Source organism: Aspergillus tubingensis, assembly GCF_013340325.1.
Source record: "Aspergillus tubingensis WU-2223L DNA, scaffold_4, whole genome shotgun sequence".
Lineage (NCBI taxonomy): Eukaryota > Fungi > Ascomycota > Eurotiomycetes > Eurotiales > Aspergillaceae > Aspergillus > Aspergillus tubingensis.
This window is the reverse complement of record NW_023336278.1, coordinates 2114975-2130630: the sequence shown is the minus strand read 5'-3', so window position 1 is coordinate 2130630 and position 15656 is coordinate 2114975. Positions and strand designations below refer to the sequence as shown.

The following is a 15656-nucleotide window of genomic DNA, read 5'->3' as shown; positions in this document are numbered from 1 at the left end:
GGCTATTGTGTTAATGAATAGGTGAATCAGGACGGAGTAGTAGATAGTGGATCAGCCTAAACAAAGAATACTGTGAGATCCCCAGTCAGAAGCTTGTCATAAGAGTCGGAAGATTCTAGACCCGGTTGCACTGCAATACCAGAGACGGAACAGCCGAGACACAAGCAACGAACTCCAGCAAGAATCATGAATGGATGAATGATGGAGAGGGGAAGATCGTCACTGGATTCCCGCGACTGGAGCTGTGCCTGGAGGCCTCAGGCGTGGAGAGTCTATTTTGGGGAGTTTCCGGCAGCGGCGTCCCGTGACATCAGACCCCAGACTCTCGGCCAGCGAAACGCATGAGCCGAGGTGATGCTGAAACTCCTCCAGTCCAAGCATTGTTCTTAGCCCAACTTAGTGTCACGCTGTTCCCTCTACCGTCCCAACCACCCAGAGCTCCAATTCGATCGCGTCCATTTATCTCTCGTGCAGTTTCTGCCTTTATTGATAGCCGCGCACGTTCCATTCGATTTCCCTTCTTTGATTCCTCTTTCCGATCCGTCGCATTTTCCGCTGGCGGTGAACAATGGCCGACGATAGTTCCTACATGTCGGCGTCCCAGTCGCAACTCCTCTCCTCGTCCACATCCTCATTGTCTCCCTCCAAACTTTGCTCAAAAACATATAAGAAGGCGTCAAATCTCTTTCTGACACTACGGTTACAAGAAGCACTTTCAGCCCTTGAGCCTGCGATTACGGTGGTCAGGGGAGCCGACGAGCAGTTCGTCAATGGCGATGATTCCGTCGCGCCCGTTGCTTCAGCCCAGCCGACTTGGCGGATTAAAGTGTGGAATCTGTACATTACACTCTTGAGCCAAATCATTGAATTGGGACCTGAAGAAGGCAAGAAGTTGTTTGGGCAGAAAGAATGGAAGGCCATCTCGACCACCGTTCGCGATGGTGAGATCTGGGAGACCGTTGTACGGACGGGGTATAGAGGCTTGGAGGGATCAGTGGATGCAGAAGTCGTATATAACCTGTCAGTCATCACGTCGAATTTCCAGCTACTTTCATTACTGACAATGGTCGTTTACCGCAGAGCAACCCTCCTGTTGAAACACTCGCCTTCACAGAAACTCAATCAACAACGACTCGAAACATACCTATCGTCTTACGGACAACCCAATCTGGATATATCAGACCACCTGACTAGTGGCTCATCTACACCGCGGGCAAATGGTGGTACGGATACCCCGAAAGACCTGGCTGCTAGGGTCAAGATAATCGAGCTGTTCACCCTACATGTTCTTCCCGCAAATGAAGAGTGGGAATATGCGCAGGAGTTCATCAACTTGAGCGAAGTTCTCGATGAGGACCGGAAGGAGCGATTTCTGCAGACGCTAGAAGGCCTGAAAGAAGAGAAACAGCAAGGGGAGCTGCGCGCCGCTGCCCTCCAGCGGGAGAAGGATGCTGAGCTAGAGAGACAAGCGCGAGAGGAAGAACGTCGCAGGGTAGAGGAAGCTGAGGCTGCTGAACGTGCGCAGAAAGCACATGGACGCAGCGGTAGTGAGGTGGATTACGGGATTGAGAAGACCTATCCCAATGGCAGCATTAAGGGCAAAGGGAGGTTCGCAGAGAAGCAATCCAGCAAACCAGGTACCTCCGCCGGTCGGACGGCCTTCTCGCCTCCTGGTTCCAAGAATATCAAAAAGACCGAGAAGCCCGAGGCGCGGGCCAAGCAATCACGCGCACTGATCAATGTGGTGCGTAATATCTTGAAATACGTCAGCAAGAGCATCGCGGGCAACCCACTATCATTCGCGCGGACGCTTTTGTTCATGCTCGGCATCATAGCCGCATTAAGCCGACAAGACGTGCGGGAGCGCATCCGGAGGATAACAGGCTCCGGTTGGCAGAAAATCAAGGGGACTGTCGGGATGGGAGTGAAAGTGAGCTACATTTGATGAGCAATAAATTCTGCCCTTTTTTCCCTTGTCTATATGCCTTTCGAGATATCAAACGCCAGGGACTTGTCATTTCCCCTTGCTCGACTGCGTGATTGGGGCACGCGGGTTGCCTTTATGTTATATACGATTCCATTTCTATGTAAACTCTATGTGCTAAATGCTTGTCTATGCTTTATTACTATTACTTATTACCTTCCCGGGACAAACTCACACCTGCCCCTTTGCTCTTATCCTCCAGATCCGTCCCGCACGCAGCTTCAGACACTGGACAGTCCATCTTCTCCCCATTCTCATTTGCGTTTCCCCCTCCATCACACTCCACATCACTCACACTAGCACTTTTCCTTTCAACCCGCCGATGCCACCACTTGAACATATGCACAAAGAAATGCGCCACACAAATCTGCTCCGTGGTATATAGCAGCACAGGCACAGACGTCTTCGACTTGATATACAGACTCAACGGGCCCCACATGGCATAGAGCAGCGGAATTCCCAGCGCAGTACTCTTCGCCGGACCACAGAAGCACACGGCAATAGTCTCCTGAGGGTTAATTTGCTGAAAGGGATAGAATGTCTTCCCTTTCACCGTTAACGACACACCAGAGATGATCCTCGGCGGGCGAGAACAATAAAAGCAAACAGCCGTAAGGAACATATACAGCGCAATGTTGAACAGGACCACGAAGACAATACTCGAAGCGGAAAGAGTCTGGAGCGCTCCTGTCGCGAAACAAGAAGAGAAGGTAGACCTATACATTACCAGTTAGCCAACTATTCCTGTCTTTAGAACTATGCGTGTCAAATCAATCAACTTACCAAACCAACAGAATCAAGCACGCAGTGCTAATCTTAGCAATGCGATACTTGGCCAACACTTTACCCACAATATCCGGCCAAACCCAGCGAATCAACTGACCCACCACCAACGGCAACAATACCGCCAAACCCAACTGCTTGAACACGTCACGATACATGTCCGAGAGATCCCCATCCCCGGTTCTCCAGACATCAAACTCCTCCGACTTCGGCAGCAAAGTCACCGTCCACCCAGCGGTGATAAACGGGCCCAAGAAATTAGCAATGATTACCTCCACCAGCGCCGCGGCATCATCACCGCCCGCCGAGCGAGTCATGACAACATTCGAAGCGATAGTGGTAGGAATGCAAGCCAGGAAGATGTACCCGGCCAGCAGGGCGCGATCGATATGTTCGTCTGGGTCACCGGCCAAGATAATATGCACGATAGCGAGGATGAAAGCCGGGATAACGAGGAACGATAGACCCTGGACAAGAACATGCAGTCGCCAATTAAGGAGGTGGATAATAAGCTTTTCTCGAGGCACGCTGAGCCCGGAGATCAGGAAAATGAGGGCCATTGCGCCGTAGAGAATGCTATACTCGGAGCGGATGATGCCGCCGCTCTTGGCGACATTGGGAAAATAGTAGGCCAAGACGCAGGCGACTCCGATGCCGATGAGGAGCCATTGGTGGAGGATGAAGAGGGCGACCGTCTTGAGGGTTCGTGTTATGCCCCTGCTGGATGTGGGGTCATGGTTGGATATGGACATTGCTGCTGCTGCTGCTGCTGCTCAGCTCATACGGGATGTATGTCGAGAACAGACAATTATCATATCTTGGCTTCAACGTCAGCAAAGCGATCCCAAATCTCCAAAAGAATAACTCAAATCAAGAAATTCCACATACCAACATTGTCGCGTGGTGGAATGTTGAAAAAGAAGGGTAAAAAAAAGAGCACTCGGATCATGTCCGAGCTGGGGGGCTGATAAACTGATAGGCTGAACGATTGTCCATTTTATCGGTTGCTTGACGCGATCCGGGGTTTGGACCCCAATTAATAGCGCGGTGCAGCGTAACCTATAGAACAGATCAAAAAGGTATAGAAAAATTCATTTAGTATTTATACAGTTATTAGCGATAATGAGGAAACACGACATCTGAACTAGCGAAATCGATCCATCCTGAAGGGGAACTCGAATCATAGTGGGGTTTTCCCATAGGCTTATTGGGATTAAAGATATCGGTTCATCCTTGGCATGGGTTTCCACAGTTGTCGGTCACGTTACTACTATTCGTCTACACCGTGATCTATAGGAGATACTTATATATATGTTTTTATGAGTCTCTTATAGTTGCTATTGGGGTATATCCGCGATAGAATACCAAATTATATCTCAGGCTCTATCCAGATAAGCCTGCATACTACTATGTCCCGCACTCTTACATGGTCTCAAGTCCAAGACTCAGATCGGAGAAGATTGGATTACATGTCCAGTTACAAGTAGTGTATACTACATGAAGTGTCACACTATGTGACCAAGCCCTTTCTACTCCGATACTGCACGTACATGTCTCTCCGATGGACAAACCCACACCACCATTAACAGACATAAGATATGGGGCCATGGCTGAAATCGCAGAATAAGACAAGACAAGACATGATAGGGACTATACAGGAAGACCATCTGCACTACTTAGAGTAAATAGAGCGATGAATAATCAAAACAGCAGAGATCATATGCTGGTTAGTTAACTAAAAGTAACAATCTACTGACTAACCGTCCAGTTATACTTTGACATGTGAAGATCTGGGGGAGCGATCGCTTTCCCTTGTTTATAGTATTTTTATCTTATCGGTTAATCCCCTCTTTTTCTTTATCATTTTTCTTATTTAAAAAATAGACCATTTATTTTCGTCTGTTTTGGGACATGCCCATAGTAGAAATACATATCTCCTCGCAGCTCAAAGATTCTTCTGTTCTTTTTTCATAAGTTTATTTCTCTTAATAATCTCGTTATGTATGCTCGGAAGAATGACCTCCGGGGGGCGTGGGTAAATCATGAACCGTGGGGTAAACCTTCAGGAGAGGGGAACATGCATAACCCCGTGACTTGCAAAAAAGGAAGCAACGAAAGGGTAATATACTAGCTGGAAAGGGGAAAATCCCTGGGGGTCACAAGATGAGAGGCATAGTTCTTTCTTTTGTTTTTCCTTTTATCATATTCAGACTGTAATTATTATCCATCCCACACAGGATGAACATTTCCTTGCTATTAACAAACTGTCGGCACCGATGGACGGAGAAAGGACCTCGGCTGAAGAACGACCCCAGGCTTGGCCCGGAATTACCCGTGGAAATTATAGGACTGGTGCACCAACTTCCTATCCCCCACACTTTAGGGTCACGGTCGTGTCTCGGGGGTAAAGAAAGCCATGTCACAAGCTAAGGCTTTCTATGTAGGTGTGTAGGTAGCTACTGCTGCTTACGACTGGCAGATGACGACGATATGCTGGAAACCAAGCCATTAGGGAACTCTCCAGCATGTGAAGAGTCCGGTCTTACCTGACATTTGGGAACCATGATCTCTGGTTCCGGCTAACCATTGGCACTCTGAGTTCATTTTTGGCCACGCCACCTTTGGGCCACAAGGACTGGAAGTGCCAATCTGCGCGCCGTTATTCGGAATGACTTTGTGCAGCTCCCGATGCCTCGGGGTGAGGGAGAATAAGTTCAGTAGACACGAGCAGCTTAACCACCACCGGGGAGATGGCAGCCGTAAGGGTATAAGTGATGGGATGTCCCCCACGTTAAGGGAAATTGTAAATCGTGGAGAGTCCAGAATCCAATCACTTGACTAGTTTCTTTTCCTTCCGTTGACCCTGTCCTAAGTTAATACTCAAGGCGTTCGGTTGTTGGTCTACTGTGCGAAGACGGCGGCATTGCTTCCGCTCGTCCAGAGAAGCTTCCTCCGCTTCCCCGTCATAGCTCCCTCCACGCCCGGTACGCCTGGGCTAAAATCAATCCAAAGCGACAGCAAAAGCCGCCACTGGAGCCGAGCCCGTCTGAGATCCTCATTGCCGAGAACGGCCTTGCGAATGTTTGGGATCTTCCAGCTAAGCCGCTAATCAAGTGACTCCCTCACTCGCCGATTTAAATACCTTGGGTGGGCAGAGCCGAGGGACGTAGTTATACTTCCGTATCTCCCCGTATTTTTGGGCCTTCCTGTGAACCTCCGAGATCGTCCCCGTCCTTTCTTTTAATTAAAAAAATAATAAAGATCCCTGGACTCCGGATCGCTGGCGATTCACTCTTGATCTTTCTCTCCTCTTTCCCCCCCTTTTGTCAAAGTACTTTCGCTGCAAGCGATCGCCTGGAAGCTCGTCCCACTGCGTTGCCGGCTATAGCTCTTGCAGAAGAGCTTCTTACCAATTGACGGAGAAAACAACATCTCTGCAAAATTAGCAATTGTTCACAATGTCCGCAAAAACTGTACAAGGCCGCAATGGCAAGAAGCCAGCCTCCCCGGCTGTGAACCTCATCGGTAAGCAAACCCTCCCGGCGCATTGAGTGAGTACTGTACTAACTTGCGGTTCAGCTGGTGGTGGTGCCGGTATGATGGAAGCGCTCGTGTGTCACCCTCTTGGTATGTGCTAAAATAAGTCAATTGACTGTCTTGGGTGAGAACTCCACTGACAGTATATGCCAGACACCATCAAAGTTCGGATGCAGCTCTCCCGCCGGGCCCGCGCACCGGGTGTAAGTGAACACCATGTGTGCAGCATTGGGTCACAGCTAACAGTCTAACAGGTAAAACCCCGCGGGTTCGTTGCCACCGGTGTTGAGATCGTGAAGAAGGAGACTGCCATGGGTCTGTACAAGGGTCTGGGTGCCGTCCTTGGTGGTATCATCCCTAAGATGGCAATTCGATTCACCTCCTACGAATCATACAAGCAAATGCTTGCTGATAAGGAGACCGGTGCTGTGACCAGCAAAGCCACTTTCCTGGGTAAGTCGCATCCAAGGCCTTGTCCAGTAATGCATATCGAGGCTAACAGTGCTCCTCTTATTTAGCTGGTCTTGCTGCTGGTGTGACCGAAGCCGTGGCAGTGGTCAATCCTATGGAGGTTGTTAAGATTCGTTTGCAAGCACAACATCACAGTTTGGCGGACCCCCTCGACACCCCCAAGTACCGCAGTGCACCACATGCGCTGTTCACCGTGATCAAGGAAGAGGGATTCAGCACTCTGTACCGCGGTGTCTCCTTGACTGCCCTTCGTCAAGGAACCAACCAAGCTGCCAACTTCACAGCCTACACCGAATTGAAGGCTTTCCTCCAGAGAGTTCAGCCCGAGTACAGCAACACACAGCTTCCTTCCTACCAGACAACTTTTATCGGTCTGATCTCCGGTGCTGTCGGACCTTTCTCTAACGCCCCGATCGACACGATCAAGACGAGACTGCAGAAGACCCGCGCTGAGCCCGGTCAATCAGCCGTATCACGTATCATGGTCATCGCGAAGGACATGTTCAAGCAAGAGGGTGCTCGCGCCTTCTACAAGGGTATCACACCCCGTGTGATGAGAGTGGCACCTGGTCAGGCCGTCACTTTCACCGTGTACGAGTTCCTGAAGGGCAAGCTGGAGACCTCCGGGTGGGCTTTCGTTGGTGGAAACTATGAAGAGTAAGTGGCTCCCATTGAAGGGATGGCCACTGTGTGTTCTCGAAAGCATTTGATACCATGAGCATGGTGGCGTTTTCGATCGCTGAGTTATCAGTATTCTCCTGTTTATATGTTTGAGGGTATTGGTGAGCCGCCAGGCGAGATCCACACGGAGTGGGTTGTATATATTATATCCGATTTCCTTGTTCATTTCCTATGTTAGCATACCTCCGTTCTTGGATAGAGTCAAATAAACCATTCAGAGAAGTTCACTGAATTCCGAGGGCGTAGTATAGAGCAGAAGTAGATACAAAACTTCCCACGTAGATAAGAAGGGGGCCGATCGCCCGGGGCAGCAAACTACAGCAAACTGAGCCCCGCTAGAAGCAAGACACACCGCTTCTGCCCTTCCCCTCCGTCTGTCTCCCCGAAACAACCTTCCAGATAAACCCCTCGACTGCAGGAAGTAGACCGGCCGATAAGTTGCATAATCCGAAACGGCCAGGAGCTACTGCTGGACCTTGATTCACGATGCAGTCCGGAATCTCAGGTACATATCTACAAATCTCGTTCCCCTCGTCTTCCCCTTGTTCCTGACGATTACGACATCCCGCAACCGATCCCCTCGGACATGCCACCTTACAAACCCAAGTTACGCTCAACTCCTGCATTCTTTGCTAACTATACACAATAGTCTCTGATGAGCTTCACGAAGCCTTCAGGAACTTCGTCTCCGATGAATCCATCTTCTGCCTTCCCGTAACAATCAAGTCGGAAAGCCTGTCGCCCCTTTCCCCGGTTCCTTTCGCCTCTCCAAACGCCTTCTATCCGTCTCTTTCCCAGCTCTCATCCGTCCTTGAACCCAAGACTCCCCTTTACCTCCTCATTCGTCGCCCTGAGAATGGTTCATCCTCCCTTGTGGCTTTGACCTACATTCCTTCTAATGCTGGCGTGCGCGCGAAGACTCTCTTCGCCGCAACCCGCGCCACCTTGGCTAGGGAACTGGGAACGGAGAAGTTCGCTTCCACCATCTTCGCTACGGATGAAGATGAGGTCATTGGTGAGGAGGCATGGAAGGAGCGGGATGCTGAGAAGAAGGGTACCGCGGGCGGTTTCCGACGGGAGGATCTGATGGGCGAGAAGGAGCGGGAGTTGGAGGCTGTGCGGAGAGCCGAAGAGGAGGCTCGCAGCGGCACTCCGAGCAGAGATATCGGTATTGGTGGGACGTTCAACAGAGCAAACCCATTCGGTGGTGCTTCCGTCAAGATGAAGGTCGATGACGATGTTAAGCAGGCCCTCGAAGGGTTACAGCAGGGTGGCCTGGTTCAGCTGGTACGTGTCTTCTCTCCATGATCCTGCGATCCAATGCATTTGGGGTATTTCTTTCATTTGGGGTTCTAACTTCACATTGTCTAAATACAGGCCATTGATGTCCCCACGGAGGCGATCAAGGTTGCTGCCACTGAGTCCGGAGTGGAGGCGAACGCCGTCCAGTCACACATCCCTTCGTCTTCTCCCCGGTACACGCTTTACCACTACCCCGACTCCGACGTGGTAATCTTCATCTATACCTGCCCCTCGGGTTCCTCGATCAAGGAGCGTATGCTGTACGCCAGCTCCCGGATGCATGCAATCACTATGGCTGGCGATCAGGGCCTGAAGATTTCAAAGAAGGTAAGAGCTGATTGCAAACGCTCGATTGATTGAAGAGTCTCTTTAACACAGCACGCAGATCGAGGCATCCTCGCCCGATGAGATCACGGGCGAAAGGTTGCATGAAGAAGTCCACCCGCCCCAGGACAACGGACCGAGTCGGGGATTTGCGAGACCGAGACGTCCGGGTCGGTAAATCTCCGCGCGTGGGTAGATGACCCCGTAATTTCTTGTATATCCCGCTCTATGATCCGCGATAGTATATAGCCCCGGGCACCTGTGACCGAAACACCGCCGGTACCAATCTCCTCTCTCTTCTGTAGCTGTAGCTGTCTCATACTCAACAACCGTTTATATTCGCCCAAGCCACCCCCATAAGTCTGCAGAGCTCCCTAAGGCCAGGAGCATACGATGCAGAGAGCAGACGTTCTCGCCCAAGAGCCCAAACGCGTGGCGAACAAGGAAAAACAACACCCAGCCCGCATCAATGATTTCGAAAACTTTTCTTTTGGTAGAATAAATCCGTCCTCGAACTTCCCAAGTTTATAATCTTCGGGCAACCGTCTCGATCCTTTTCGAGTCGCGTACACTCAAAGCAATAGAAGGCATCACTGATTCCCTCTCCACCACACACGATGCACTTGTTCTGGTAGTTTCCGAAGGAGCACTCGTCGCAAATGCGGACCAGGGTCGTGGGACGCACGTAGGAGTCGCACACGGGACATTTGCCGTCACACTTATCGCACAAGCGGCCGATAGAGATACCGGGCTGCTTGCGGCACATGACGAGATCGGGGTGGTGGCGAGACATGGTGGGATTATGAGATTAGTAGCTCTTTTGTGAAAATGGTGAGAGGGACGCGACGAGTCGTGAAGAACGAGGAAATAACGAGACGACAAATCTCAGATCCGCTGTCGAAGAAAGCTGCAGTTATTAGGAGCAGTTAACGCTTCGTAATAATAGAATGTGATATGTCAGCAGCGACACAGTGGAAGGCAATCGAAGAAGTCTGGGTCGGGGACACACAGCAGAGAGAGGCAGAGAGGGAGATGGAACTGGGACTGGAACTGGAAGAAACGCTTCTTTCGGGGCGGTCTGGTGGTCCGTGCACGGGCCGTTGGAGTCCCGCCGCGCCGGGCATATCGCGATACCGAAACGAAGGTTTGATTGAGAGAAGCTGCAAATGAATACCCGGTGACTTCTGTCTGGTTGTTTTCGCGGAATGTTTTGATTCGAGTTGTTCGATACCAAGTGTCTATTCTTCCTAATTTTACAAGCATTCTTCTTTTCATCTGATTGATTGATTATCGTTTGCTTCTTTCCTCACCTCTCACGGCTTCTCCTCCCTGCCAGATATGACCGAAGGGTATATATTATTTCGCTGCCTATCCTGACTACTTTTCTTAACAAGAATTATCCCAGCTAACATGGGTCATTTGCATGGAAATACAGAACTCTCGCGTCGGCCGTCGCCCTCCCCGACCAGGATACTACTACAATCCCGTCCCCAGAAGCAGGGCTAAAGCGGCGACAGTCGTCGATTGAAGACCCAGACTCGGAGAACAAACGCCGTCGTCTTAGCTCACAAACGGACCATCACGATGACACCCAGTCTATTCCGGATCGCAAACAGGCCTCACCGGATGTAACAGAGCGGAAACCGCGGCGTGGCGCAGGACGAGATGAGGAGCGCAAACGCGGCCAACGACTATTCGGTGCTCTGCTGGGGACGCTTTCGCAGAGCTCGACCTCGGCGGCCCAAAAGCGACGTGCGGATATTGAGCGACGACAACAGGATAAATTGAAGTTGCAGGATGAAGAATATGGAGAGCTGAAGAAGAAGAGGCGGGAGGAACGGGCGGTGATTCGGAAGAAGGAGCAGAGGTTCTACGAGGAGGAATCGGTGAGTTGTGAAATTCCGTGTTCCCGGAGGATGATCATGATGGTGATTTGCTGGGTTTTTGGTTTGCTGCTCGGTTTACGTCGTGCAGACGCTGATGGATGGATGTCTCAGATGCGCACGCGCCACTCGAATATGATTGCGATGGCTCATTTCCTTAAAACGAGGACGGAGCCGGTATTAGTATGTTTCCCAACCTTACGGCTTTGTGGCGTCGGTGCTTGAGTTTGGGTGGTTCTGACTATTCTCTCTGCAGTACTACAAGCCGTGGCAGCTAAGGGCGGAGGATGAGGATGTAATACAGGACCAAATTAAAGAGGCGGAAGCTACTGTCGCAAGAGAAGTGGCGGAGTTCGAAGCACGCTATTCGTCCCACGAGGAGAAGAGCCCCGAGCAGCAGGATGAGAAGATGCAGGAGGCTGAGCATGAAGAGACCCAGGAACCAGCCTCGGTGTCCGAGTCAGACGCCATGGAGAATAAGAGTGTCGCTCAAGCGTCTTCGGTGACTATGGGAGCTGAGACAACAGCCGACGGAGGCTCCGAAGAAGCCAAAGCCGAGACTTCACCTGCTAATGACAGCAATGTATCTACTAGTATGGACCATGACCGCTCGGATATCCATCGACACGACGATGATGGCGGTGAAGTGGAGGAGGACCAAGAAGATACGGTAATCTATTAGCAGCAGAAGCGGTGACACCCTTTCTCATTCTCTTTTTTATTTAATTCCACCATATTCTATCACATTAAGTAGCGAATTGCAATGTCGACCGGAGGTTGAAGGCAAGTCTATGCTTCTCCTCCTTATGTACATTCTTAGTGTCTACATCGAGTAAGAACCGAGGCATTTCGGCGGGAAGCCCGGCGAGTTCCCCCTTCGGCTGGCTGAACACAAACAATTCGGCGGTCACCAATCAACCAGGGCGAAACTACTGCCAGGAAAACAGGTTTATGTGTGCCGGAAATGCCATATTACTCGTGCCCAATGGACTCTGTCGCCTCATTTCCTGTAGTTAGTCTTATATTAATCGATCAATAGCCCCAGTTGCACGTGACGGGACAGCTGGCGGGGGTCTCCATAGGGTACCATTTATAGATCCTGGGAATGTCGGTATAGCAGCATGCAACTTGCCTGAACATTTCTTTCATTCCATCTTAATCTCTTGCTGCAGTAGACATCCTTGTCAGTACTTGAACATTGCAGCTTCTATCCAACAGTTGTTCCGTCATGACCGTGGACAAGATCGATGTAACCGGCGACCCGAGGGTCGAGCGCCGCTCGGCAAACGTCAATGGCAAGACATACGGTATGTAGGAGATGCAGCACATCTGATGCAATTCAAAAGGACGGATTGCCTGCAGGCTTGATAAATCCTCAAATCATGCATCATTATTATAATCATGCAGCACAGCTGTCCCTTATACTCATCTACGATCTAAATACTCTACAAGCTGTAACACATGATCGCTGATATATATTGCAGGCTACCTCTACAGCGAGCCCGAATCGGGGGTTTATCGGGCAACAATCTTCCTCGTGCGTGATGCCATCCCAATCAAGAGTGACTGGTGATATCTATCACAAACGTCATTCAATTCGAGCAAGACGATCTAACTATCATCTGTTTTGTACAGCTCCATGGCTTCCCCGACCTATCCATGGGATGGCGCTACCAAATCCCCATGTTGATTTCCATGGGTCTGCGAGTCGTCGCGCCAGATTGTCTAGGATACGGCCGAACAGTACGTGCCATCATCACCCTCAAAAACAAGAATAGTTTAATTCTAACGAAAAAGAATAGGACGCACCCGAAGAAATAGAACTATATTCGCACAAAAGCTGCGCCAACGACATCAAAGAACTCGCAATCCAACTAGACGCACCCGAGATCATCCTCGGCGGACATGACTGGTAAGCACCCACCTCCACCTTGATATCCAAACAATCTATTCCACACTATAACAGCAAGCAATCAAATAAACTAAACCCCAAACTCAACAGGGGCGCCGCCCTCGCCTACCGCGTCGCGCTCTGGCACCCGGAGCTCGTAACGCACATCTTCACAGTCTGCGTGCCATACGCAGCGCCAACCCGGAAATACCTCGCACTAGAAGACATGGTAGAGAACATTGCGCCGCATTTCGCCTACCAGCTGCAGTTCCGGAGCGGAAATCTCGAAGACGTCATCTTCAGCAAGGAAGATATCGAAAAGTTCTTGTCGGCGCTGTATGGCGGTCGCACGGATGATAGGGATGTGGCGTTTGATGCCGAGTATGGGGTTTTGTTGGATCGGATGGAACTTGTTAGACCGTCGCCTTTGCTGAGTGAGGTGGTGAGTTTATTTCTACTTTCTTCTTATGAAAGAAGGGAGTGGGATGGAGATGCTAATGTGGATGAAATCCAGGAACTGGAATACTATGCGAATGAATTCTCGCGGAATGGGCTGAGAGGGCCGTGTATGTTCCAACCATCCCTATTCCCATTACCGCTCAATCCCTAGTGTTAAGAAAATCACTAACAAACCCACAGTAAACTGGTACCGCACACGAGAGATAAACTACGAAGAAGAGCTCGCCATCCTGAACGCACGCATCACGGCCCCATTACTATTCATCCAAGCGCTGAAGGACTCTGCGCTGCCGCCTCATCTAGGAAAAGGAATGACACGGACTGTCCCGCATTTGACGTATAAACAGGTGAACACGGGTCATTGGGCGCTGTGGCAGGAGCCGGAGGAGGTGAATGAGATTATTGCGTGGTGGTTGAAGGAGGTGGTGTTCAAGAGTCTGAGGATGTCGAGGTTGTGAGCTTTGATTCTAATGGGGATGGTATGTATGGGTAGTTCTCGAGTGTACTTTTCTGTACGCATATGTTGCTTGATCGTTGTATTCTTGGGTCTCTTTTGGGATTATCCGCTGGGCGGGCTTATATTGAGGATTGTTTGGGATTTACAACAGGTTATTGAAAATGGGTTACCAGTACTAGGATCAAGTCATTTATATAAATAACATGGAGGTCGGCATAGTATGAGAGCTGTTCGAACGAGCCGTGGGGCAGTTCACTGGCAAGTGTAATATTATTAACAACCAAGTAAATATCTATAAACAACCAAATCAAGTCATAAGTAGCTATATAACAAAACCTTGTTGAGAGTTCGTCAATCGGCCAAGGCCACAAGCAAATCAATTATCAACGATCTGAGTCTCAATATGACACCCGACCTTATCCCAGCGATCAATAAACTCCCGACCCAAAGTAGCAGTAGTGACGATACCACAACGAGACACCTTCTTAACCTTCTCCTCATTCTCCAGGATCGTCATGGCTGCCTCAGCCAGACTCAGCCCAGTGAACTCGTACATAGTACCCTGGTATCTCAACTTGCCCAGCACGCGCTGAGGCGTGGGGGTATCCTGGTCCGCAGTCGCGACGGCGCGGTACTCGACGAAGTCGTTGACGGAATCCTCGAGGGTAGGACCAGTGCCCGGAGTGTAGATGTACTTCCGGACGAGGGTGCGAACTGGAGGCAGGAGTAGAGCCGTAATAGCGAACAGGAACGTATAGTGCCAGAGGATTCCGGTGAAGGCGTTCCTGGCGCGAAGGAATTGTCTGAAGTAGAACCGGGGTCCGTAGAACTCTGGCATCAGGGTACTGCTGCGGTGGACAGTGGTGGTGTCTGCTAGGCCTGATGGAGAGGTGGTCAAGATACCCATGTCGCGGACGGATCGGATACCGAGTAGTCTCGCCCATAGCGGCTCACGGGGGATATCTTTCGGAGGGGCCGATGCGGCCAGCGCAAAGGGGGTGGAGATTTTGCGCATTTCGGAAGGTGGTACATTTTCAAAGAAAGTGAGAACGGTGGAGAGAGTGCCGCCGCTTGCTCCGGAGGATCTGCGAGGGTTGGTGTTAGGTATTGGATGGCCTATTGGGGTAGGTGGTGTCTCTCACTTGATCTCGTGGATGTCACCGGTGATTGATCTGGTGTGGCAGGACAGATCTTCGCGGACTCGCTTCACTGTAGCCCAGGCGAGCAAGTCTGCAGGTGCGCTTTCGATGCCAACGCAAGGGATGATCTGATTGATAGTTAGGTTGTTGTCGTATTGCGGAGTCGTGAGAGTAAGGTACATACAACAGCACCGTTCGCTTTGGCAGTTTCATGGTATTCGTCGATGATCTCCTTGACCCAGTGTGTCTCTCCGGTACTGCTTCAGTTAGCTATGCATTGGTGGACTGGTTATGCAGAGGCAGACTGACGCATCGACGTAGTGAGTTCCGTTGCTGGCGCAAGCTTCAATCACGGGCGTAGAGTATAAACAGTAGGGACCCACGCAGTTAATGATAACTCGCGTCTTTTGGACCAACGGGTGCAGCTCTTCACGGTTGAGTTGCACGGCGAGGAGGTCTACAAGCAAGTCAACGGTGTGTTCAGCCAACATAAATGTAGTATCAAGTACCTGGCTCGGCACGATCCGGGTTCACATTCTTCAGCTCTTTGGCGATATTCTCCAATTTGCTGAGAGAACGACCAGCCAGAGCCCACTTCAGGTTGGTGGGAAAGTTCTTGACGATGTGGTCAGCACAGAAGCGTCCTGTATAGCCCGTGGGCCCCAGGACGATCAGATCATATTGCTTGTTGGATTCCATTTGATTGCGAGGGATTGTCGGCTATATTGATTTGTGGTATACGAAG

At 50.5% G+C, this 15656-nt stretch overlaps 7 protein-coding genes across 7 annotated transcripts; 5 read left to right on the top strand and 2 right to left on the bottom strand.

Moving 5' to 3' along the window:
• Positions 1-568: 568 nt before the first annotated feature.
• pex26 lies at positions 569-1945 on the top strand (the record flags this gene model as incomplete). Its single annotated transcript, XM_035498364.1, has 2 exons — positions 569-1020; positions 1081-1945. 2 exons carry the CDS (start codon positions 569-571, stop codon positions 1943-1945), a joined length of 1317 nt encoding a protein of 438 aa, XP_035354257.1.
• A 184-nt stretch (positions 1946-2129) lies between these two features.
• AtWU_03250 (uncharacterized protein) lies at positions 2130-3519 on the bottom strand (the record flags this gene model as incomplete). Its single annotated transcript, XM_035498363.1, has 2 exons — positions 2130-2700; positions 2768-3519. 2 exons carry the CDS (start codon positions 3517-3519, stop codon positions 2130-2132), a joined length of 1323 nt encoding a protein of 440 aa, XP_035354256.1.
• Positions 3520-6225: 2706 nt separating this feature from the next.
• Positions 6226-7436, top strand: AtWU_03249 (putative succinate:fumarate antiporter (Acr1); the record flags this gene model as incomplete). The annotated part of the gene is made up of 5 exons (XM_035498362.1): positions 6226-6292; positions 6347-6394; positions 6458-6507; positions 6559-6757; positions 6823-7436. 5 exons carry the CDS (start codon positions 6226-6228, stop codon positions 7434-7436), a joined length of 978 nt encoding a protein of 325 aa, XP_035354255.1.
• A 506-nt stretch (positions 7437-7942) lies between these two features.
• AtWU_03248 (twinfilin) lies at positions 7943-9260 on the top strand (the record flags this gene model as incomplete). The annotated part of the gene is made up of 4 exons (XM_035498361.1): positions 7943-7961; positions 8106-8743; positions 8834-9085; positions 9144-9260. 4 exons carry the CDS (start codon positions 7943-7945, stop codon positions 9258-9260), a joined length of 1026 nt encoding a protein of 341 aa, XP_035354254.1.
• A 1160-nt stretch (positions 9261-10420) lies between these two features.
• Positions 10421-11647, top strand: AtWU_03247 (pinin family protein; the record flags this gene model as incomplete). Its single annotated transcript, XM_035498360.1, has 4 exons — positions 10421-10431; positions 10518-10968; positions 11080-11148; positions 11222-11647. 4 exons carry the CDS (start codon positions 10421-10423, stop codon positions 11645-11647), a joined length of 957 nt encoding a protein of 318 aa, XP_035354253.1.
• A 546-nt stretch (positions 11648-12193) lies between these two features.
• Positions 12194-13773, top strand: AtWU_03246 (alpha/beta fold hydrolase; the record flags this gene model as incomplete). Its single annotated transcript, XM_035498359.1, has 7 exons — positions 12194-12272; positions 12450-12502; positions 12601-12708; positions 12768-12877; positions 12968-13298; positions 13371-13422; positions 13496-13773. 7 exons carry the CDS (start codon positions 12194-12196, stop codon positions 13771-13773), a joined length of 1011 nt encoding a protein of 336 aa, XP_035354252.1.
• Positions 13774-14148: 375 nt separating this feature from the next.
• Positions 14149-15610, bottom strand: AtWU_03245 (uncharacterized protein; the record flags this gene model as incomplete). Its single annotated transcript, XM_035498358.1, has 5 exons — positions 14149-14857; positions 14915-15039; positions 15096-15168; positions 15221-15368; positions 15421-15610. 5 exons carry the CDS (start codon positions 15608-15610, stop codon positions 14149-14151), a joined length of 1245 nt encoding a protein of 414 aa, XP_035354251.1.
• Between the last annotated feature and the right edge of the window lie 46 nt (positions 15611-15656).